At 42.2% G+C, this 25,153-nt stretch overlaps 1 protein-coding gene across 1 annotated transcript in view; it reads left to right on the plus strand.

The window, feature by feature from the left end:
• The window catches only part of IGF1 (insulin like growth factor 1), a 63,660-nt gene that overhangs the window by 33,385 nt on the left and 5,122 nt on the right, over window positions 1-25,153 (plus strand). Inside the window, exons 3-4 of the mRNA XM_053406020.1 lie at window positions 18,058-18,239; window positions 20,179-20,234. Coding sequence (XP_053261995.1) covers window positions 18,058-18,239; window positions 20,179-20,234 — 238 coding nt within the window. The remainder of the gene's footprint in view (window positions 1-18,057; window positions 18,240-20,178; window positions 20,235-25,153) is intronic.

Below are 25,153 nucleotides of genomic sequence, written 5' to 3' on the forward strand. Positions count from 1 at the left end.
GGAAGGGGAGGAGATTTTTCTCCAATTCCTCCTTCTGCTTCCCATGCCATTCTGGAGAGTCTTCCACTCTCCCAAAGTAAATGATAGCAGGCTGCAGTGGGAAAAGAAATCAATGGCAATCACTTTCTTTTTTTCGCGAGTACAAGGTTCTGTGAGTGGAACTCTGCTTCTGGAATCTCAGAAACCATCCTGTTATATTTGTGGCAAGCAGACTTTTTTTGCTCAAAGGAATAATTCTATTTCTTGCAGGTGCATCAGTATAGCAGGCAGAGTTCCATAGTAGGTGCTAATGGAACAGATGAGTGGCTTTTCCAACAATATCTAGGATTCCAAGTCTCTTTCCCTGGAGTGCTTCATGCCTGAAAGTTGTTGCATCCAATTTGATTATACATTGTACTTGTGATAGCATAGTGTTTCAGCAATTGGCATGTGTTTTGTATTCTGCTCATCTCTGCCACTTACTTTATTACTTAGATACAGTTCATACATAACCTGACTGCCCAATCTCTCCCATGGTGAAGGAGTAGGATGAATGGGAGGCACAGGATTCAAGAGCCATGGGAAAAATTTTGCTCTCAGTAGTTCCTGAAGAGTTAATCCCCCTGGCTGGCAAGGCCAGCGCCCGTGAGATGTGGGAAGGGCTTAAGGCTTGTCATCTCTGACAAGAGGCTGGGTCTGTGTTGCTTTACTTCAGAAAGCTGCACAGGAAGCGTTTGGAGCCAGGGGAAGACCTTAGAGCCCACGTTTTACATTTGCAGCATCTCAGACAGGAATTGACTCATAGAGGTTTCAATACGCCTGAGTCTTTGTTTGCAATCCTTATTCTGGACTCCCTGGATGAGAGCTATCATGCTGTGGCAAGCCAGCTAGCAACTCTTCCTGCGCAGGACCTCACTGCTACAAAAGTTTTGGCAACCTTGCAAAACGAGTGCTTGTACCATCCGTGTCGAGGAAACAGCCAGAACAAAAGCTATATACAAAACGGAAGTTCCCAGCGAGAACAGTGCTGGGAGTAAACAGGCATGTGACACACAACAATCATGCCTGACTCTTTTAAGGAGGAATGGAACGATATCCTAAGAGGAATATGCCCCTCTCCTCCCATAGTCACTTCCTCCCGTAGTGTATGACACAATGGCTGCATGTACGTCATATTCAACCTCACTTTCCTTGCAACCCCACCATGTTTTAGAAAATCCCCAAAAGTTGGGTTCTTCCCTGTGATTCTCTATAACCACTAGGGATGGAGGAGAAATCAATTCACACTTTCTGAAAAAAAATACACAAACAGAAGCACATCCATCCTTCAAAATCCTCATTTCTCTGAATTTTGGAAAGCAGCTCTCTAGCCAAGTAATGCGTACAAAACTGCACATATTAGGGTAACTTGTGCATGAAAGCACATGTATTAGTGAAAATAACATAAAAAAATGTGTTATATATAAGAATATTGCTTTGCAAAACAGTGTATGTTAGGCACAATTACACACAAGCATATACATTAGGAAAAATTCACACTAAAATCCTTATGAAATTTTATTTATATATAACTCTAACTCTAACTCTACCTAACTACACACATACATACATATATACATTATATATATATATATATATATATATATATATATATATATATATATAACAAAGGGATGTACAAATGTGGAGAACTGAACATAAATCTGGAAAAATTAGAAACAAAAACTGAAAGATTCATCCATCCCTAATTACCACACAAGTGATTTGAGAGAGCTCCCAAAATAATGTTTTGGGGTCCAACTCAAAGCTGGAGACAATTTTCTAGGGGGAGTTGCAAGCAGCAAAAGACAAATACAGAGACATTTTTCACTTCTGTTATAAAATTAAATTTCTGACTTCCAAATTAAATTTCTGAATAAAGGCACAGCTCATTACCTCAGCCAAATTTGAGTGGCAGAGTGAGGCCAGGTGGTGCTGAGAGTTTGGCTGAGGAACAGGCCTTAAGTGACTAAGCACCTGATGAACAGAATAGTTCAAAAGTATTGTGTAGAGGTGTTTGCTAGTGGTGGTAACTAAGGAAGGGACTGTGGGGACTAGAAAGCACATGAGAGATTCTTCAGAAAAATATGGGATGTGCTCCAAATAGATCTTAACATGATGTTGCGACCTCAGTTGCTCCTCCTGTCTTAGAGTGAAAGTGCCATATCACTGCTACTAAATCTTCAGCCAGTACAATGTCTGACATGGAAGCTTACAACCTGAACTCACAAATTAAGAATGTCTACTCTATTAAATGACTTCTATAATTATTGCCAGCTTCAGCACTAAAATGTTAGCAATAGGTTTGTATGCCTGAAAGCAAATCAGTTTGGATGATATTCTAGATCTTTGCCAGATGTGACAAAGGAACACTGAAGCCCAAAGCTTGCTTATCCTTAAATCACCCCTCTCACTCCTTTCCCCCTCTCACACACACACTCCCCAAAGTGGGGAGAGAAAAAGATTTGAATTCTGATCTTTCAAGATAAATATTAATTTTTAAAGCTCTGCTGACCCTTATTACATTAAAATCAGTATGAGTAGATTTTAAAATGCTGGCGCTAAGAACATAAAACCTTTCCTAAGTCCCGATTATCAGCACAAAAGACCTAATGTAGTGACGTCACCTTGGAAAGAAGGCAAGGATAATCTCCTGCTCATTGCCACATTATTGAGGAACTGAGAGTATTTCTGATGAATACACCTCTCGGCTCATACATATGCTTAATTAGGATTGACTTGGAACACTGCACGGTGCACAGATGGAACAAGTTACGGATTGTATAAGCGGCAATGTCTCTGGTTTTCAGCGTGGTTAAGTGTCTTGTCTTCCTACTGTACTGCAACACTTTCCAAGCATTTTTGAATATTTAACAAGTCTCCAATGGTGATTTCCTCCAGAACCAGATGTCGGCTTTGCAACTTTCTGCAGTATAAAGTTGACGGGAAAGGGTGGGGGGAGGAATGGAGGGAAAGAGGCAGAGATCCGAGACTGCAGTCCTAATCACACTTGCTAACGAGAAGCTCCACTAAATTGCATGGGGAATTACTTCCAAGCAAATGCGCACAGGTTTACACCGTCAGTGCTAAGTAAGAATATTCTGGTTCCTAGTGTCACATTATTTATTTGTTGTAATCAAATATATACTAATAAGCTGTATTGTGGTTTGTTACACCTGCATATTCAAGGTGCAGATGGGATTCCAGATTGCACTACGCTTCCTGATTGCATGCCAACCACAACATTTTGTTTGCTCCTTATCAGCATTCTTTAGTCAACCTTTAATTGCTGGAAATTCTTTAAAAAGATGAAAAGGTGGTGGGAAAGCCTTCCAAAGATTGCAATTTATTTTTAATGGCCTGCTGTCTGACTGCTAGAGGGATAAACAACATTACACAGAATGCAGCAGCCAACAGCTCCATTTCCAGAAAGTTATTAATAATTGTGAAGAGATCCAGTGAGGTGCAGCAGAAACTAGGCTCAGACAGTTGGCATGGGGGGGGGATAGCGGTGATGGCAAATGCTTAAAACCTTTCCTTTGTTTTGCCAAAAGTGCTCAACTCTCTACATCTACTTGCAAGTTGGGAAATGCGGGGAAAATATTTGTTTACTTATTCAAGAATTATAGATGCATTAGCCACAATACTGAACCAGGCATGTGCCCTATGGCACATAGGGCTGTCATCTGAGTGCAAGGCTCCCTTTCAGCTTCTAGGGGTACCAATGGGAAACCTAGGTCAAGGGCACAAGGTGCGAACTGGATAAAGTTTTATTTTGTCCGGGTAGCATCAAACTTCTCTAGTCTAGTGTGTTTGTGGAGTTTTCCATGTTTATGTGTATTAATTGATGTCAAGGGTGGGCAGGGACATTATAAGGAGTTGGTTAAGTTGGCCCCCCACCAAGGGCGCAGGCCCAGGGAGGCACAAAAATTGTGCCTCTGGCTCAGAGTGGCTAGTAGCCCACTCGTCTGCCCATCTGCATGCTCCCCAGGGCGCTCCTACACTGCTCTGGGCAGCCAGATGAAGCATGCAGGTTCCTCTGGGCACCTTGGCAGAGGAAACTGGTCGCTGGTTTGGGCCAACGCAGCAGCCCCCCAGTGCCCCTTCCCCAGTTGGCTGGCGGCACTGTTAGAAATGTGAGCAGAGTGCTCAGGGAAGAAAGATGAGAGAGCAAGCAAGAGTTGCAGGAGGGAGGGAGGGAGGGAGGGAAGGAGGAGGCAGACAGGAAGGCAGCAAGTAAGAGAGGCAATCAGGCAGGCAGGCAGATGGAAGAGGAGGAGGAGGGGCAGAGTGGAGCAGACCCTGATGACCGTGGAGGAAGTCACTGGAGGAGCACGAAAGGCGACAAAAAGCAAAGTTTTTTTCCGTTTTTGGTCCATAGTCTGTCCCAGCTTTGGAAGGGCCGATGTGTCTTCTTGCCAAGAGCACAGGGGAGCCTAGGTACACCTCTGAGAGTGGGGAACATGTAACCTTCCAGATATTGTTGCACTACATCTCTCATCATCCCTTACCATTGGGTCATGCTGGCTTGAGCCAATGGGACTTGGGAGTTCACCAACTTCTGCGGTGCCACAGGTTCTCCAACCCTAATCTTTTTCTCATTCTCTTCCATGAGCCTGGGAATGTTCCATGGATGCCAGGGTGGTTCACAATTAAATGAGTGGATTATTCCAGGGCATAATTATCAGGACAGCCCCTCCGTGCAGAAGTTCTAAGAGCACATCAGAGCCCTCCGGGATTTGGAGTGTGACTTCATTAGAAGTTATAATTTATAATGAGTATGGATGCTACATCTACTTATTCTCAGGAGGCCTCTCCTTTGTTTCCAACTTAGCTAAAGCTTCAGAGTCCTGCTGTGTGTCATGCTAAACACAGATGCAATACGTTCAAGGTTCAGTCGCCAGCTTTTCCAGGTAGAGTTGAGAAAGACTCCTGACTGAAATCCTGGAAAGTCACTGGCCAGTTTCTTCTTTCAGAAAAAGCAGGTACACAGGGCACCAATCAGGACTGGGGTCACAGGGAGATTGGCTTAACTCTTTCCTGTACTCAGTTTTACCCACTGAAAATCCCCACACTTGTTATTTCTTCCAAAGGTGCTGTTAGAATAACATGTAGCTCACCCCCTCAATCTGTATTAGCATCACAAAATGCAATACGGGAAGTCGTCCTGACTGTGATCTGTCATGGTATCACCCTGAGAGATGCCCAAAAGATAAAATATGTGTTCAGGTGTTCATCTGAACATACGTGAGGTAAAACTGGAGATGGGGGACAGAAGTATGCATACAAGCTCCACACCCCAGCATCCTGGTACTCCTCTCTCAGGCCCCAGCAACAACTCCCATCAGCCCCAGACATTTGGGTTGGTGAAGGCTGACAGTTAAGGAAGTGGTGCATTTCTAAATAACCTATTCAACTGTCCCCAAAAACCCTTTCTGTGCTTGTATTTGAAGGATGCCATTGAAACCCCAAACTGTCTTATCTCACAGGAATGGCAGGTGCTCCACACTTCCACAGATCGAATCCTTCCACTTTAAGGATGACAGGGCTACTGGGCAAAAAAAATATGACTCCAAACAGTCAAGAACAACACGGCTAGTGACCTCTTCTCTAAACAGTGCAGTGAAAAGCTGTGACAGAATAATGTGGGCACAGCCAAGAAGGTGCCAAGACTGATTACACAATAATCCTATCATTATATATGTATGAACTTTATTCCCTTTCTTCATTCTGCAATACTTTTACAGCAGTCGCTTTCGACTTACTTAGGGTTTAATTTGAAGGGAAAGGAGGTGAAGACTCTTCTTCATATACTGCATAGTAGGATTCAAATACCGTCTATTCTATTGTGGACCAGTGGCGTAGCGTGGGGGTGCAGGGGGGGCCGGCCGCACCGGGCACAACATCTGGGGTTAGGGCAAATCCATGGGTTAGGGGGCGCAAATCCACGGGTTAGGGGGCGCAAATCCACGGGTTAGGGGGCGCAAATTACTTGCCTTACCCCGGGTGCTGACAACCCACGCTACGCCACTGTTGTGGACCAAATGTCTTGAACAGTGTTATTACTGCATTTATTATTTTTTAGCCTCATTTTTCCTTTCAGGAGCTTAGGCTGGGTAGACAGGGTAGACAGACTTCAGACTTGTTAAATCTACTTTGCTTTTTATTAGAACCTGAAGTGTTTGAACAACATGCACTTTGCAACATTTGAGAAGTGGTTTTCCTCAGGGCCATAGCTCAGTGGTAGAGCACGGGTCCTGAATACAAAAGGTGCCAGGTTCAATTCCCAAGCATCTCCAGGTAGGTTGGTGAAGGACCTCTTTCTGGAATCTTGTAGAGCTGTTATCACCATAAACCAGAGTTGGAAAGCCTATGACCCTCAAGGGCTTGTTGGACTTCCAGCAGCCCACATGGCACAGCCTACATGGTCAATTTCTCAGGAAGATGGGAGCTGGGATTGATGGGAGTCCAACAACATCTGATGGACCACAGGTTAACTACCTCTGGGATGGGCAACGCTTAACTAGACGACATCTCCCCATCTTTTACACCTCTCAGCTTTCTGAGCCATGGATCCATACTGATCAAATCAGTTACTAGACTGGGGATAACTGCTCCCTCAGCACACTGTCACAGCTTGTAGCAATATTGCAAGCCATTAAAGGGCATTTCCATGCTGATATATTACAGTTAGCAAACAATAATGTTACATGATCATACATGTACATCAGGGATGGAGAACCTATGAACCTCCAGAGGTGGTTGGGCAACAGCTCCCATCATCCTCAGTCAGCTGATGGTCACAGGTGATGGGTGTTCATTTGTAAGGTACCCCTTGCCCGCACGGACCAGTCTTGCCAGACTCTAGGGTTGTGCGCCCATCTCACTCAAGAGGCCGGGGGCCAGCGCTGTCCGGAGACACTTCCGGGTCACGTGGCCAGCGTGACATCGCTGCTCTGGCAAGCCAGAGCCGCACACGGAAACGCCGTTTTACCTTCCCGCTAGTAAGCGGTCCCTATTTATCTACTTGCACCCGGGGGTGCTTTCGAACCGCTAGGTTGGCAGGCGCTGGGACCAAACAACGGGAGCGCACCCCGCCGCGGGGATTCGAACCACCGACCTTTCGATCGGCAAGTCCTAGGCGCTGAGGCTTTTACCCACAGCGCCACCCAGACCCCCTTTTGTATGTATGTATTATTATCATTATCTATGTATTACCTGCCCTCCACCCTAAGGTCCCACAGTGAGTTACAGCATTAAAACACAATATGAAAACAACTCACAATCATAAAAATGTAGCCCAGCAACACCTGGAGGGCCACAGGTTCCCCACTCCTGATACACATAATGCACAATAGTAGCATAGGGCACACCAGGAGTAAAATGGGGATGGAACAAGGAATTGTTCACCTATCCACTTTACAATTGGTTTTTAACCAATAGGACATGGCTATGTTTATGTGCAGACCTACACAATGTAGTTGAAATATAACAACAACTTAGAGGCAGTACAGTAAGGTGGATGCTCCACTCCATTAGTCATGGAAACCACAGTGCAAGTCAATCCTTACTGAGTCACTGCTATGGAAATCTTTCAGAGTTAAAAATTATAAGGAGTTGCAGCCTTATATTGAGGCTCCTTACATATTAACCCACCTATAATGTCATTTGGCGGGTGTAGATGCAGCCACCCCACTGCTGGGACCACCTACATCTGTTTTGAAATGGACACACTGTAATGAGCTTTTATTTTTGGCATGAATCCAGCTTCCCACGAAGCACTTCCTCAGAGCAAAAAATATGCAATACAGTGGTACCTCGGGTTAAGTACTTAATTCGTTCCGGAGGTCCGTTCTTAACCTGAAACTGTTCTTAACCTGAAGCACCACTTTAGCTAATGGGGCCTCCTGCTGCCGCTGTGCCGCCGGAGCACAATTTCTGTTCTCATCCTGATGCAAAGTTCTTAACCCGAGGTAATATTTCTGGGTTAGCGGAGTCTGTAACCTGAAGCATATGTAACCTGAAGCGTATGTAACCCGAGGTACCACTGTATGTCTAGATTGTATGTAGACTATGTAGAACCAAATAAGAAAACTCAGTCTCCATTGAGTAAAATGTTATGTGTATGCAACCCGAGTCAGACCATTGGTCCATCTTGCCATCTACACTGGGTGGCAGTGCACTATAGGATTTCAATTAAAGGCCTTCCTGGGGATGCCAAGGATTGAACCTGAGACCTTCTGCATGCAATGCAGATGATCTACCACTGAGTCACAATCCCTCACCTCGAAGACTGAAAAACTTCGGGGAAAACATCACACAATCAGACTTCACCCCCGCCTCAGTGGGGTACACAAAGTACATTCACTATGTAGGTAAATTCTAAAACAAAGGTTTGGCGCTTTCAAATAAATATAGGGATGTTTTGACCAGGCAAAGAAAATTTTGCGTGGAAACATTATTCTTTTCTAGATCTAGCTTCAGCGTGATCCAGCTTTTCTATAATTTATGATGTTTGTTTAATCCAGAGTTTGAATCCAATGAAACAAAGGAAAGAACAGTTGCCAATTAAAAAATAATAAAGTACTGCTGAGAAACATCTTTAAATGTTCTTAGGATTCATGTCAAACTCTCAGAAAACTTGGACTGGAAATAGTGCAAGAAAGGAATTACTATGATTACTTTAGAAGCCTAACTGTAAGGGAAAACTGAATTTATTGAACATTAAAAAGACTAAGAACTGAAAGACCAACAAATACGAATGTGGAAAAGTCTCAAGAGTTTTTCCCTGTAAGAAGTGGAGGGAGAAGGGGGAAAATTCTTTTTCTTTTCCAATTAAAAGCTTATTAACTTATTAGAGAATGTATGGGAATACTGTGGCCAGGATTCAATGTCTTGCACCACTAGTTCCACGCACTCGGTGGGACTTGGGGACTGTGTTCTTCTAACAACATCCCACTATGCCACATGGTAAATCACTTTGGAAACAGAAAGAACTTTCTAAAAAATATCAAAATTCAACTGAGCATACCCAAACCCCTGATGTGCCTAATGCTGCAGTTTGGATATGATTCCCTTTCGGATTTCTCTCTCTCATACATATATGGGGGGGGGGGAGTTCTAAGATGTTTCCATTAGTAGAGAAATCAGTATGGGTTGCCCTGAAATACTACCCAGTGAGTATCTCAATCTTGAGAGTTGATCGCCTGATGTTTTTGCACTGCTACTACACCATTGGTGTCTGGACAGCTATAGCACCACAAAATCAGGACCAAAAAACAATAACCAGAACTATTGTAATATAAAAAGTTACAGGACTTCAGTAGGAAGTTACAGCATGTGTACTGCTTGGAAATGAACCAGTGTGACTTCCCAAAACCTATTGAGGTGCAAACAGTATTGAATGAAGGTTCGCATGTGACTGTCTTATGAGCATGAATCATAACGCATGCACAACAGGACGGATTAAATTACGCAATTGATTTTCTCTGGATTGCACAGATTGTCCTCATACAAAAAGCAAACTGAGTTGTCAGTGATCGAACTGATAAGCAGCCTATGAGTCTCACACACTCACACAATAAAATGAAATAAAGGAAGCATAGATTGATAGCTCTTTGGCACTGCACTGTAACATATAAGAAGTGGATTTGCCCCTTGGGAATTGTAGTCCAAAGTGTGAGCCGCCCTTTGATCTTCTCACGATGAGCAGTATAGAAATTAATTAATAAAGAATAATAAAGAAAACTGGGCCAGCCCTAACATTAGACAAGGTGGGACAGCCTATCTCAGAAAAATGATTGTCTGGTGCATTGTAACAACAAATGGTCAATTAGTTTATTATTTATTTTTTTTACCACCATGGTGGGGTGCACCGTTTGTACTTTTTCTGCCTGAGCATATCTACAAGGGATAGTGAGGGGTAGCAGACACACCCACAAACTATTTCCTGTTATCCCATTGCCCTCTTTCCTCCTCAGTTTTCAGGAACAGTATATTATGTTCCCATACAGCTTGAATCAAATTCTTGCTCTGTTAATAATGATCTTCGCAACACCTTCATTTTCCCCGACTAACTTTTTTTTGGGGACTTGCTCCTGTGTCTCACTATTAGGAAGTGGAAGAAAAAAAATGTTTTCTTCTTTACCACTCATTTCAAAATGCAACAAAGGTCTGCAGTGCATTTGATAGTATTTCTCTGAAATTATTAGAGACAGTGGAATTATAGAGGTGTTGGTGACACAAAAATATTTGTCAAGTAACGATTAGAGATGTTCAGAGTGTGCTGAATTCTTTATAGACAGTGGTATTTGCATAGAATTTAGATACTGGGAAAATATCAACCTTTGATATTTAAAAATGCAGGTCTTTATACAGGATGGTGATTAAGGTGTATTGAAAAAATATTCAAGCACTAGCATCAACAAAGGCTTCAGTGTCATTGTTGAGATGGGAAATAAATTTATTTACTGCTAATGTGGATTCATAGCCCACTGAAGGGTTGAACAAAACTTGTTGAATAAAAGCATTGTATGCTGATTTCTGCTGATGTTGAACTTTGATGCATCTCCAGGGGAAGGGAATTCCAAGACTATTGAGAGGAAGATATCAAGAATGCCCAACAGTTCAATCCTATGCAGAATTCTTACTGAATTCAACGGGATGCTTGAGGAATTTGTTTTCTGTGAATTCTGATAGTAGCTGGTCTGATCTGCATATCCCAGAATAATGTGTGAATCAGAATGCAATTATCCTTGAGATTTGTGAATTAGTACATTGAAATATACTTGAAATTTGTGAATTAGTACATTGACATATACTAAAGTACTCAGCTTAAAAAAAAATATCCATAAGAAATACAATTCTCAAATGAAAGCCAAACCAGGACAGAACATACTTAGTAGTTAGCAATTCAATTCAATCTGCATATCACTTCACACTGCCAGAGTGTGATTTACAGGGGCAACATACAAATATACAATAATAATCCATTAAAACAAGACAAATATACTAAAAGTGGCAAGATGCAAAAGTGACACAGACCAGAAATAGATCAGTCTGTCCCTACTCCAAAGTAGAGGTGTATACAGCCTCTGTGTCCTTGCCGTCCTGATTTGCTTTTGGATTATTTAAAATAACTCAGTTGTATGCATCAGAGCCCAATGGTACTTTGGGTGAGTGCTCACAAAAGGCTCCAGTTGCGTGTCGAGACCCTGAGACCACCCCCTCATTGAAGAATAAGACACTGGCTGGGAGGCGAATGACATGGCTGGGAACCTCCGGGGGACGCGGGACACCATCCCCTGCCCCCAGAGGGGAGTGGGTAGCCACGTGGTCCACCACAACTCCTCCCCACTGGGAAGTGGAGCGGATTTGTCAGGAGGCAGACTGAGGAGAGGTGTGAGAGAGTGAGAGGAAACAAAAAAAGGAAGAATACAACAAATGCCATAAAATATTTGGCCTTACTGTTCATTTCTGAACCAAAAACACGACAACTGGCTTCATCAGCTTCTAATTATGTTATCACAGTCCTTAATAAATCTGGCAATTCCCTTTTTTGTGTCCAACACAGCATTTTTCTTGCCAAAGTATCATATTTGTTTTCTGGCAACCTTCAGCTTTCCAGCCATGGAATCTGACCTAGGCTTGTAAACTCTGACGAGCTGGCAACACACTCGCCCTCTAGAGCATTATATTGGTCTAAAGCAATACATCATATCAGCTCCCACTCTCTTGTTGGCCTTTATCTCGAAAGAATCCTGAACACTATAAAAATTTCCGCCTCAGATCCCAGATCAATACTGCCTATAGGTTCTGCTTTTCACACCAGCACAGCTGGCTCCAGAAACTACTGTGTTGAGGATAGAGGCCATATCATGCGCTATGTAGACTTAATAGCTTCCCAACGGCAGCAGCCTTAGAAAGAGGGCATAGTGCAGTGCAACTATGTGTGAGAGTAAACACTTTCCAAAGTACAGAGTTTACAGCAAGATTGGGAGAATGAGAGATTAAAAAAATAAAACAAAGATTAAGCAATTTGGGAAAGGGGGAAAAAAACCTGCTACTGGAAGCAGATTCCTCGAACAGGAAAGTCTATTGCCCTGTTTGATTGTGAGACATGTCTAGCAACCAAATTAAAAATTAACACAACCTGTTGATTTTATAACCTATTCTTCCGTAATGCGTGCAAAGATGTTGGCAAGGCTTTCTGTGCAAGACTAGGGTCTTCCAGGTGCTCCAAGATGGGCACCAACCTCAAACAAATATTAGAAGAGCCCCCTATATTCATTCATGAGATTTATGCCCTGCTTCCCAGACCAAGCTCCCACACTTCACTGTCAGGATGCATCAAGATTCCTCAAATCACCAAGAACAGCCATCTCCAACTTGGAGAGCTCCATATGTTATTGGACAACAACTCGCATCAACCCTGACTGTTGAGTTCGCTGCCTGGGTGGAAGGGAGTTGTGGTTCAAAGCATCTGGAGGACCCTGGGTTAGGATGGGCCAGCCATGGGGGTGTGGTGGTCCCAGAGGACCACCAATGAACAATTATTGAGAATTATGCTTTCCTCTCCCTGGAGCTTGATTCCATGTCCTCCTTAGAAATGCTAGGAAACAGGAAACACATGGGCCATAGATGATTCCATTCACATTGTTAATTGTTCTTAGTAGAGGACTTGGTGGTGAAGCTTGATATCCCCTGGCATTCTGAAAGAGAATTAACTAATCAAGGATGTAATTCAGTACTCACTTATTTGGGAGTAAGCCCCACCAAATTTAATGGGACTTATCTCTGAGTAGTGTATAGGACTGTGCTGCAAACCACTTTAAAATGTGTATCCTGCATTTCTTTCTAGAGGTGGGGGGAGCCAAAGCTGCTAAAGAAGAGGCAACTAAAAACTACCAACACAAAGGTCAAAATTGTGGGATAGGAATAAGCAGCAGGTACAGCAGCAACTGAGAATACAATGCAGCAGTGTCAAGAAAACAAATCGACAACTGACCAAAGGAGGCAGGGAGTATTGCGGACCACCTGTTTTTCAAAAGCCAAGTCATGGATCCCCTACTTTTGAAACTGTTTATACATCTATGGTAGTTTCTATGTGAATGGTGCCTCGGATCCCCTAGGTGGGCTACAAGGAACCCCTGGGGTCCGTGGACCACCAATTGTGAACTCACCAACCCCATTCTGCCTTCATCCAGCCCTCACCTGCCTGCCTTCTTATTACATCTACTCCAGCCATGGCACTGCTCAGTGTCCTTGCAGTATTCAGCAAGGAAGAGGATGGGGACAAAACTAGAACGAGTTTGTTCTGCTGGTCATCGGCTCTGGCTTCACTTACCATTGGCTCTCTGACTTCATTTACTGTTGTCTCCCTGTCTTCCACCCTTCCAGTCCCAGTGAGCATCAGCCACCACTAAAACCAATACAGTTGTACCTTGGATCCTGAACGCCTTGTGACTTGAACGTTTTGGCTCCCGAATGCCGCAAACCTAGAAGTGAGTGTTCCGGTTTGCGAACGTTCTTTGGAACCCGAACATCCGATGTGGCTTCTGCAGCTTCCAGTTGCGTGCAGGTAGCTACTGCAGCCAATTGGAAGCCACACCTTGGTTCGACAACCAAGGTACAACTGTAGTAGTAAACCAGAACAGAGCCCTTAGCAGAAAAGGCAGCAATAAGGGAACCCAGTCAGGTGACTTCTGAAAGCTTGCCCCAAAAGAGTGTTTGACAGTGGAAGCCTATACATTTCTACTGAGTTCAGTGAGACTTACTCCCAGGTCTGTGGGGTAGAGAATTGCAGCCTTAGCATTCTGATAGATACTTTATATTCTCCTTGCAAACTCAGTATACATGCTCTCTTGTGATAACTCTCTTAGGATTTATGAGAACAAAATGTTTCACAGTAAGTTTTCTTTTAAAAAAATCAGTGTTTAATGCAAATAAGTTCATTCAACATGTAAACATATGCTACATTTGGCAAAGAGAAACTGTTGCAAACACACTTGTTTTACAACTGTTATTGCTAAAATTTAAATGCAAGTTTAAAACAAAGCCCTCAGGAGGTAAAATCCAGAGTAGGCTTTTTAAAAAAAATTAAATGAGACTGAAGTGCTTCATCAAGAGTTTGCATCTTCGTTGGTGACATGACAAGTAGGGAATTTTTGTTCAAAGCAAGAATATAAAGTAGACAAGCAGAGCTTGCAACAAAATGTTGCCGGGCAAAGCCTTCCTCTTTCCAGGATACAGTGGTAGCTTTGGGTTACAGATGCTTCAGGTTACAGACGCTTCAGGTTACAGACTCCGCTAACTCAGAAATAGTACCTCGGGTTAAGAACTTTGCTTCAGGATGAGAACAGAAATCGTGCGACGGTGGTGCAGGGGCAGCAGGAGGCCCCCATTAGCTAAAATGGTACCTCAAGTTAAGAACAGTTTCAGGTTAAGAACGGACCTCCGGAACGAATTAAGTTCTTAACCAGAGGTACCACTGTACTGCAATCGATGTCCCAGGAAAGAAGGAACTATGTTGCCTGCTGGGCTGAATCCTGAACTCCTCCACCCCCAACCAGTTACCATATCATTGGGTGGCCCATTTTTTATTTTATACTGTGGCTGCAAGAGAAGATCCTAGCTGATCCAAGTGGGGCTGGATCAGCTGAGTGGCAGCAACTTCCAGTTCTGCTTGATTGAACTCTATTCCAGAGTTCACAACTGGAAACTCCAGTGTAGCTGATCCCAGCTGGCCCTACTATTAGACAGAGTGAATCGCCCACCTCAGGTGGTGGATGCTGGAGGGCAGGAAGCAACAGGAACAGACCTATGAGAGCCACACGGCCCTAGCTTACACCTGCAAAACTAGCCTGTTGCCCTCAGCTGCAGTGGAGAACCCCGCCTCTTGTTAGAATGTGGGAGTATCCTGTCCTTTACCTTAGCCAGCAACATATCTTGGGCCGGTCCTGTCTCAGAAGAGATGGTTTAGAAGGAACCACGGTCAGAACTATCACACAAAAAGACATTAATTAATTTGGGCATTCTGACAATTCTCTTCAATTTGACTAGTATGCTCCAGCAAACCATTTGAGCATAATGGCTATATTGTTTCAAAAGCAGCTGAATCACACTTACTAATAATTGCCTATGGGTACTCTGTGGGGTTTGCTTCTGAGTAAAACTACGAAGCACGTGTCTGCAAAGATTCTGAACGTCTTGGTTTACTGATGCTCCGTCAGAGATGCATTGCAGGAGTTTCCATTTCTGCTGTTAATGCCTTGAATTTGATCTATAAATCTGAACAGCAGGAAACGTAGTCTGCAGAAGGAAATGGCTAGGAGGTACAAAAGTCAATACAGCATGTTGCAAACTTTCTCAAAACACTGGCTAGTCAGCATGCTGTATGACACACGAACGCAATGACCAAGCAGTCGTTTGTTGCACCAACAGTTAGCATGGATGCTGGAAAAGCAATGTCCCAGGACCTCTGTAATTCTGCCCTTTGTACTAGCTCACATACTGGTTGTGGGGAATGGACCACCACTTCAAGGACTCAGTGTGCTAGAACCACCATCCCTATGTGCATTATTAATATCCGCATTAATAATCAGCAACTATCAGGCCCACTCAGCTGTAAATGCAAATTCTTTGATGAATACTGATTCTCCATTTTAAGTAGTGCAATCAAGGCTGGATTAGTCATTATCCTAAGCACCATATTTTTCCGGGTATAACAACAACCACAACAAAAAAATGGGGGGGAATTGCCCAAATTTGTTGAGTTTTTTTGGGGGGATTGCCCAGAGTTATAGAGCTTTTGGGGGACACCACCGCCAATTGCTCCACAGCATACTGCCACCAATCGCCCATCCCACCTCTTCTATCCGTGTATAAGATGACCCACAATTTTTGCCTATTATACGCGGAAACATACGGTATACTGCAGAACAGGGATCCAGCAGTGTTAGCTGTTTGGTGGCTGTATCTATCCTGCTCCCTGCAAATGGCCTGTTTTCCTCCGTCACCATGTTAGTTATGTTCTTTAGAAATACAGCTAATTAAATGGAATGATCAATTCAAGATAATGCGTTTTCTGTGGCTTCTGAAGGCAAATTATTGGAATTATTTATTCATTTATTTTTGCAAGCTGGCAGAATGGTGGTGTGACAATGGCTAGCTCTAAGTAGAGAGCCCTGCTGGCTATTACAAGTCCCATGGGCTTTTCATTAGTAATTACTTGGACAAAAAAGAGTGCAAAATGTCACTAACAGCACAATTCTCTGCACGTTTACTTGGAAGTGGTTCCCATTGTGTTCAATGGGGCATACTCCCAAGTAAGTGTACTCCCAAGTAAATGGGGCATACTCCCAAGTAAGGTTTGCAGCCAAGATGTGATTTGAGCAAGGTTTTTAAAAGAGTACACTGCTCCTATCTATGACAACTTAATCTAGGGCACAGGCTAATGATGTAATATACTGAGATGTGCTCTTTGTGTTGTAATTTATCACCAAAGCCTGAAGAACACCTGCATGACACAGGTATCAGATTGGCTTGCATGGTACTCCTGATCTTTCAGACCATTTGCTCATGGAGCTTCCAGAGCACACTAACCACCAGTCAGTTAGAAAAGCATAGGGTGGCCAGTTACTGATTGCCAAAAAAGAGGACAATGATTTGCATAAATTGTGGATGTGCACCTTTAAGGCCCCTGCACTCCCTTTTTTAAGATTCCACAGCCTTGCCATATACATTGGCAGGGGCTGGATGTATGGGGATGGGGAGGCAGATTGTCACACAAGCCTGGAGCTCATGCAGCGATTGGGCCAAAACTGGGCATGGTGCCATTGCATAATGGCAGTGCGGTTACCCCAGAATGCTTTGGGTAAATAGGATATTCGGGGGGGGGGACACCTAATGAACCTAGGTATCAATAGAATTAATTTTACATTGCTTTTAGTGGAGTTACTTTGTAGTTGTTTTTCTTCATTAACCATGTTCCCATGTTCTTTTTTTTTTTTTGCACTGATTGCTTTATTATTACAATTATTTTATTATGATTATAACACAGTGGAAAAAATGATTCCTGAATGAGTGAAATTCAAGCATTCGTGTGTATAAAATCTATATACATTAATGCAGCCACTTACACCACACCAAAAATTTTGAACCGTGGCATCAAAAAAGAAGGCTAAAGAGGCAGAAATTTGCATAAAAACAAATATGCTAATTTATATGCATAGATGCAAATTTAGAAATAATGACTACAACTTAAATAGAAATACAACATCTCTCACTATAGTGGTGAACAAGACCGCCCAGGTGACCTGTGTGCCCTTTTTAGTCTGCTGTCCAGGTCTTAACTTTTGACCGACAACTTCAAGACCACTGCTGCTCCCTTTAAGGTTTTTTAGCTTTAAACCACACCTGGATAACCCTTCAAACAGAGAACTGTAAAGTAGGACACATAACTATTCCAATATATAGCCCTGTTTGCAGACATGCCTTGAACAGCCATGTGCCTACTGAACTCCAGCAAAGTTTTGGAGTTCAGCCAATATTTTTTAGCTTCTGAATCCAGTAAAAAATACTATAGCACTTGCTCTTGTGGGCCCACTCAGCTAATAATACTCTAATGTTAGTAGTGTGTTGAGGCTTTGGCCATCTCAGACCCTCCCAGTGTCCCTATTTTCCAGGGATGTCCCTGATTTAAAGAAGCCATCCCGGTTTCTGATTTGATCCTGGAATGTCCCACTTTTCCTTAGGATTGTCCCTATTTTCATCAGAGAAATGTTGGAGGGTATGGAGTTATCCAACCCCCAGGCTGTCTGAAGGCAATCCTGTATAGGGAAGTTTTTTTAAGTGTTTAATGTTTTATGATGTTTTTATATATGTTGGAAGCTGCCCAGAGCGGCAGGGGCAACCCAGTAAGATGTGTGGGGTATAAATAGTAAAGTTATCATTATGGAATGGGACGTCCCTATTTTCATCGGCGAAATATTGAAGGGTATGCCATCTTCTCTAACAGTGACTGGTTTTTGTTATACTTAGGTAAACCTGCAGGGTATGGGGGCAATAGGCGTCCACCTCCCACCCGAGGAATAGTGGATGAATGTTGCTTCCAGAGCTGTGACCTGAGACAGCTGGAGATGTACTGCGCTCCTGTCAAACCACCTAAATCGGCAAGGTCTGTACGTGCTCAGCGCCACACTGATATGCCTAAAGCACAAAAGGTAGGCAGAATATGATCAACTGTAACCTCCCAATATGTTGCATTTGAGGATTTCCAGCACTGGTGCAGAAGGATGTTCATGCACCATTAGTTCTTCATGCATCCATGCTCCTGGAAACTCACACAGATAACAAAATCCATTTATAATATTATTGAAAATTGTTGGGCATTGTTTTAGGGATTATTTTCACGGCAGCGGCACGACCATAGTTTTTTGTTAACTTTTGTTTGTTCATTTTTTTATTTTAAAAAAGATGGTCAAGTACAAAGGGGGATAGGCCTCCTTCACCTTTTAATTGTTATATAGATGAAATTTCTCTTAATGCAGCTTGTCTGCCTCAAGGCTCAGAAGGCCTCAGCATGAGCAGGCCATGTGAAATAACTCAGTTTTACAGCAGAGATACGTGTGAGTGTAACTTGTCAGGGGCCTAAACAATGTTTGGCCCAGAATGAGTCAGAACACTTTAAGGCTGGGGACATACAAAATCATTAGCAGCAGGTCCTGCTAGCCTCTTGGGGCCTTGACACTTGCAGAACACATATGGCGTTTAAACAGTGTCATGAGAATACCAGTTAGGCCCTGTCATAGACCTGTGTAGATTCATAGAGTGCACCAGAGCATACCCAGCAGTTCCTTGTAGCTATGTATGACAAAGGAAGATCAATAGGGGTGGACAAGCTGCCTTTCAGAGAAGATGATTATTATTAATTATCATCAACAGCAACAACACTCCTGTGGAACTCACTGCCAATTGAGATTAGATGGTCCATGTCTCTCCCTACCCCCCCCCCCCCGCTTAATGTCAGGTGCTTGTCAAAGACTTTCCTATTTCAGCAGGCATTTTAAGGTGGATTTCTGATCATTTGTTTTCATTTAAGAAAATTTGTATAAAGCTTAACTGTAAATAAAACTTCCAAGCAGTTCACAAAGAATATAAGACATGCCATAGAACTGTCAGTAATCAGTGTTAAGAATGAGCATATAGAAAGTGAAATGAATAAAATAAACAGGTAAATGTATACGTTCTAAGCTAAGATTATAGTTTAAAACACACAACAGCTTTACATGTCTGACTAGGCTTGCCTACACAGAAAAGTTTTAGATGAGCACTGAAAAACACCTGCCCAGTGTCAATTCTTAATTTTAATTACTCTTATTCTTTGATTTTTAAAAACATTTTTAAAACACCCCTCTTATAAATTATTTCTTTTTCTAAAACTACAATCCAATGCACAATTATCCAAGTGAAATCTGTGGGTCTTACGTAAAAAAGTAATATTAAACAAAAGTTTAATGGTGGTTTTTTAATATTGTAGCCTTTGCCAAGTCTTAGGAACAAGGTGGCCTAGAATTCCAAATCAGTCAGATAAATGCATTGGCTTATTTAAACCATCTTTCCCAGGCTGATCAGGAGCCAGATGTGGACCATAAACCAGTTTGCCTCCTGCAAGAACAGACCACAGCCTGTCAAGAAAACTTAGAGTGATCAAACTGAGACAAATCATCCTATGGGAATGAGACCAAGCTCTCAGAGTGATTTTGTTCCATTGATATCATTGGCTGCATGGAAAAGTCTCATTAAGGCTGGGAGGATATTCAAACACAAACCAGATGCCTCCATTGATTTTAAATGATCTCAGCTGTTCAAGTTAGTCACAAAAGTTTGTCACTCAGACAAAAGTAGCATTTGTACACTGCACTGTCATTGCAGCCACTCCAGTGATAATCAAAGCACTGGTGCAAAGAAAAGGAATGTTATTTCTAGAGGTTAACACACCATCATCTCTTATGTTCAGAGAAAGGTTTCTAAATATAATATAGTTTGTGAGAGAAAGAGGTTTCTAAATATAATATAGTTTGTGAGAATGAATAACATTTAAAAAAAATTGTGAAGTGTGCTGAAAGGTCTCTATAAGTAAATATTTTCTTTCATTTTCAGGAAGTGCATTTGAAGAACACGAGTAGAGGAAACACAGGAAACAGGAACTACAGAATGTAAGAAAATATCATCCATAAAAGTGAAGAATGAATGTGCCATCTGCAGGATACTTTGCTGTAAATAAATTGTCAAACATTGGACAAAACACTAAAGTTCAATAAGCTTGATGAAATTTCCACTAATGGGCATTCTCCCAATGAACAATGCAAGTAAACATTCCAATAGAAATCAGCTCAGCGCTAAAATGTTTCTGAGACTGGCAGATCGCTGTTCTAATTGTTCACCTGCTATAAATGTCCTACACACACACACACATATAGACACATACACAGAGAGACACAATGAATCCTGTGCCCCTCAAAAGCCACCAGATGTACAGGCCTTTGATGGATCCAATTGCACTAAATTAACTTATGAACCCTGCTGTTGGAGTCATTCACCAGCCTTGTCTAAGTGGGTTATGTTTTTTTGCTTTGTTTCGTTTTTAATATTTGCACTTCCATACAAGCAACAGACTCTGTCTTGCAGTGTCTGATACCATTGTTTGTTTGCCCCTTTTATATTTGCACAGTTTGGCATTCCCAGTAGCAGCGACAGTAACACGTCAATTACACCAGTAGCATTCTGACAACATGTGAGTTGCATGCATTCACCCCAGTTAGGGATCCTTACATGGTTCAATATGCACACAGAGTTCCTGTGTAGAATGGAAGCACCATTTACTTTGATGGATAAAGTGGCTACACACATTACACTCTCAGTCACTGAAGTGAATGGGACCGACTGCATACACTTGAGCTCCACATGTGCATGAGAAACCCTTGTTTGCAACAAATTGCTGGATCAGGGTAACAGATTTTAAGACAAAGGCTCACCACCACAACACATGAAGATACAAATAGATACAACATGGACAATTGGGGTGTTGTTTTTTGTTGTTTAGAATCAGTTAAGAGCACACAAAAGGCTATCTTAAATCCTTGGTGATTTTTTCAGGTGATGAGTTATTTTGCCACACTATAAATAAAACGTCTTTTCCTCCATATAGTGCAGTATGTAAAAAATTTAGCATATCAATAACACACATATAATCAACATTATGTAAAACTGTTTCATAGTACAATGGTGCTATTTTGTAGCTTGTTTTATGGAAGGGTCTGGCAAAAACAGTAAGAGGTAAAAGCAAAATAACAGTGGAGTTGCGTGAGAACTAAGACCAAGGTGAAAGGGAAGGAATTTGTAGGAAACACATGCATAATTTTAAAAAAGGCTTCCAAATAATTAAAAAAATTAACTACCAATATCAAGTAATAACATTGCTATCCCATACTGATGAGATTTTTGTCTGACTCTGTTTATCTAACTGAGTAGCAACATACAAACCAATGCATGATGCCACTCCAAAGAAACTGGCATCTTGTTCTTGGCTAGTGGCAATCTGGGAATTAGCTCTGAGTGACATTGAAAAGATACAAATTATGGCTTGGCAACACGTGTACCCAACTGGTGCTTCCCTAGTGCACCAGGTCCTTGGTGATTTCCCTAAGTTCTTCTAGGCTCTGGTTTATAACACTACTTTCTTATCACTGTAAACTAAATATCTGGGACATCATCAAGTAGACCTGAGCAACGCAACCAGAAGAATCTTGCTGTACTGTACCACTTAGGACTGCAGATGGGAGATTGCAGGTCTGAAATGTTTGCCTGTATATAAAACTGCCTGTATACAGAAAAATAGCAATAAGGAAAAATGATTTTAACCTCATTTTCTCCCTGACATGCTACTTTTTCGTTTGCAGGGTATTCCGTGCCCAGAGTATTTCCAAAATGATACTGTCCAGCAAGAACCTCACCATGTGATTCTGCTGATTATGTAACTTGAGTCCCAGGTGGTACTACCCTCCAACTCCCCCCACCCCCCAAAAAAGATTGCAATACCTACCTTGGTGCTCCGTAAGACTTTGTTTAAACTGTGACATGAATAGGAACTCTAACTGGAGCCAAGGTGAGAAGCAAGCAAGCCACAAATCATTTGACTCAGTAATGTTTTAGGAAGGACTACAGTGAGGAAACAAGCCAATAAATAAAATAACATCATGTAATTTTAGACTGTCCTAAAAACACTTGCATGCAATAAGTATGGTAACTGCGTGCAAATAAGCCTCACTTGCTTTCTATGCACCCCTTCCTGGGAGAAGGTCTCATTCAACTCAATGGGGCTGGGATTGCATTGTAATCCTGACCTGCCCATATCAACAAAGGCATTCAGTTCAATGGGACATAGAGAGGTTTACTTTCTGCATAGGATCATGCTGCATGAGGTCAGATTTAATGCAAAACAGGCTCAGATGTTGCAACAGTCTTGTGTTGGCCCTCTGAAAGGATATCAATTTTATTCGTACCTAGCAGCAATTTTTACATATCTTTGGATGGTGGCTGGAACCTATGAATGTATATACATATGAAGTCTTCTGCTGTATTCAAGGCTACTCCATTTTTACAAGCAAGAGATATACAAATGAAGGATTGGGGGGGGCAGGGGGGACCGGTAGCAATTTTGCTTTACCTTTTACTGATTTGGTCAGCTATGCCAAAGTGGTGCTATTGTTTTGTTTAAGAAAGTACTTGACTTTTAAAAAAAAACTATAAAAGAAAATATATGCATATTTTTTAAAAAATAAATTGACAAATATATAGATTTTGCTTTTTAAAATAGAAACATGCCTAGCCATAATTTTTCAACTTTTTGTCATTTTAAAAAGGGGGGGATTGGGGACAGTACTTACATTTAAAAAAAAAAAATGAGAGAAAAATAAAATTGCCAAAATTAATACTAATGTTAGGTGTCACATTATCAGAACAGAAGTGTAGGGCTTACTAAGTACTGCTGCAGCTTAGTTTCCATTTGTTTTGGTGGGATATACAGGGATACTGCTCTAACCCCATTGGGATGAATGAATGTTGCAGTACAACAGTGCTTAATGGATTAAATCCGTAAGCCGCACTCAGAAGCTCCAGTGTGCCTGTGAGTGTTCCAGGGCACCCTATAAGCTCCCATTCTGTTTAATGGAGGGGACAATACTATGCTTGTGACAGGATGCCTGCGTGGAACTTTGGGTCATGGCACAGTCCTCCACCCATTAAAAGCATCATGCATTCTTGCACAGGGGTAACATTGGGATTGTTTGTATGCAGTGGTTACATTGCCTTGGTGGAAATCACCTTTCACTTGATTTTATTCAAATCCCCTTACCCACTTAAGTCCACCACCTCCTCCAGAGTCCCTCTGGAGCAGAATACAATATGGCACTTTCCACTAAGGCAAAGTCACCATATGGATATAATCCATTCTAATTACACCAAATTACAAAAACCTTTCATCCTGGCCTTGGTTAAGACCAGAAGTCCAAATTATCATTCAAAGGGTGATAATCCCTGGAGTGTTTTCACACAACAAGAAAGACACACTTGAGCCTTACTCGCGCCTTCTGCATGCATGCATGAGGTCCTAAAACACAGAGTGCCGTTAAAAAAAAAACTTTTTCTATCTATGGTTCCTGAACTACCTAATAATAATAATAATAATAATAATAATAATTTTATTTATACCCTCGTCCATGTGGCTGGGTTTCCCCAGCCACTCTGGGCGGCTTACACTACATAAAAAATTGTAAGACATCAGACATTAAAAACTTCCCTAAACAGGGCTACCTTCAGATGTCTTCTAAAAGTCAGATAGTTGTTTATTTCCTTGATTGGAGGGCGTTCCACAGGGAGGGCGCCACTACTGAGAGGGCCCCTTGCCTGGTTCCCTGTAACCTCACTTCTCATAGTGAGGGAACCACCAGAAGTCCCTCAACACTGGACCTCAGTGTCCAGGCTGAACGATGGAGGTGGAGATGCTCCTTCAGGTATACTGGGCTGAGGCTGTTTAGGGCTTTAAAGGTCAGCACCAAAACTTTGAATTGTGCTCGGAAATGTACTGAGAGCCAGTCACCAGTATAGCTGCCGCATTCTGGATTAATTGTAGTTTCCGAGTCACCTTCAGAGGTAGCCCACACATAGAATGCATTGCAGTTGTCCAAGCAGGAGATAACCAGAGCATGTACCACTCTGGCAAGACAGTTCACAGGCAGGTAGTATCTCAACCTCCGTACCAGATGGAGCTGGGAGACAGCTGCCTTGGACACAGAATTGACCTGCACCTCCATGGATAGCTGTGAGTCCAAAATGACTCCCAGGTTACACACCTGGTCCTTCAGGGGCACAGCTACCCCATTCAAGGTCCCCCACACCTGACCCCCCCAAAACAGTACTTCTTTCTTGCCAGTGATCCATGCATAGAAGCCTACTTACATGTATGGATCTCCTTAGCTGGGCTGAGACAAAAGTGTACAGTGGTACCTCGGGTTAAGTACTTAATTCATTCCAGAGGTCCGTACTTAACCTGAAACTGTTCTTAACCTGAAGCACCACTTTAGCTAATGGGGCCTCCTGCTGCTGCCGCGCTGCCGGAGCACGATTTCTGTTCTCATCCTGAAGCAAAGTTCTTAACCTGAAGCACTATTTCTGGGTTAGCGGAGTCTGTAACCTGAAGCGTATGTAACCCGAGGTACCACTGTATTGAGTTTATTTTATCTATAACAGATAACTCAAGGGTAGGCCCACAAACATAAAACGTATATTTATAGAGAAATCGGTTTAGGTACAAATCACAGCTATTTTTTAAAAAAATACCTTGAAGTGAAAAGAAAAAAACATCCATTTCTAATGGGGGTGGGGAGAAGAAGTGACATATTCTGTAGCTTTTGAGAAAGAGTTGAAAATATATGGCTAGCATTCTGTGAAACTGAAATTGTGTGCATGCATTGAGTCTGTATGTGTGATTTTTTTTTTTTAAAAGAAAAACTTTATATGGTTTTCACAAACATCAAAATGTGCAAAAATGACACCTTTATGGTTCTTTTTAAATGAA

Source organism: Podarcis raffonei, chromosome 10 (assembly GCF_027172205.1).
Source record: "Podarcis raffonei isolate rPodRaf1 chromosome 10, rPodRaf1.pri, whole genome shotgun sequence".
NCBI classification, from domain to species: domain Eukaryota; kingdom Metazoa; phylum Chordata; class Lepidosauria; order Squamata; family Lacertidae; genus Podarcis; species Podarcis raffonei.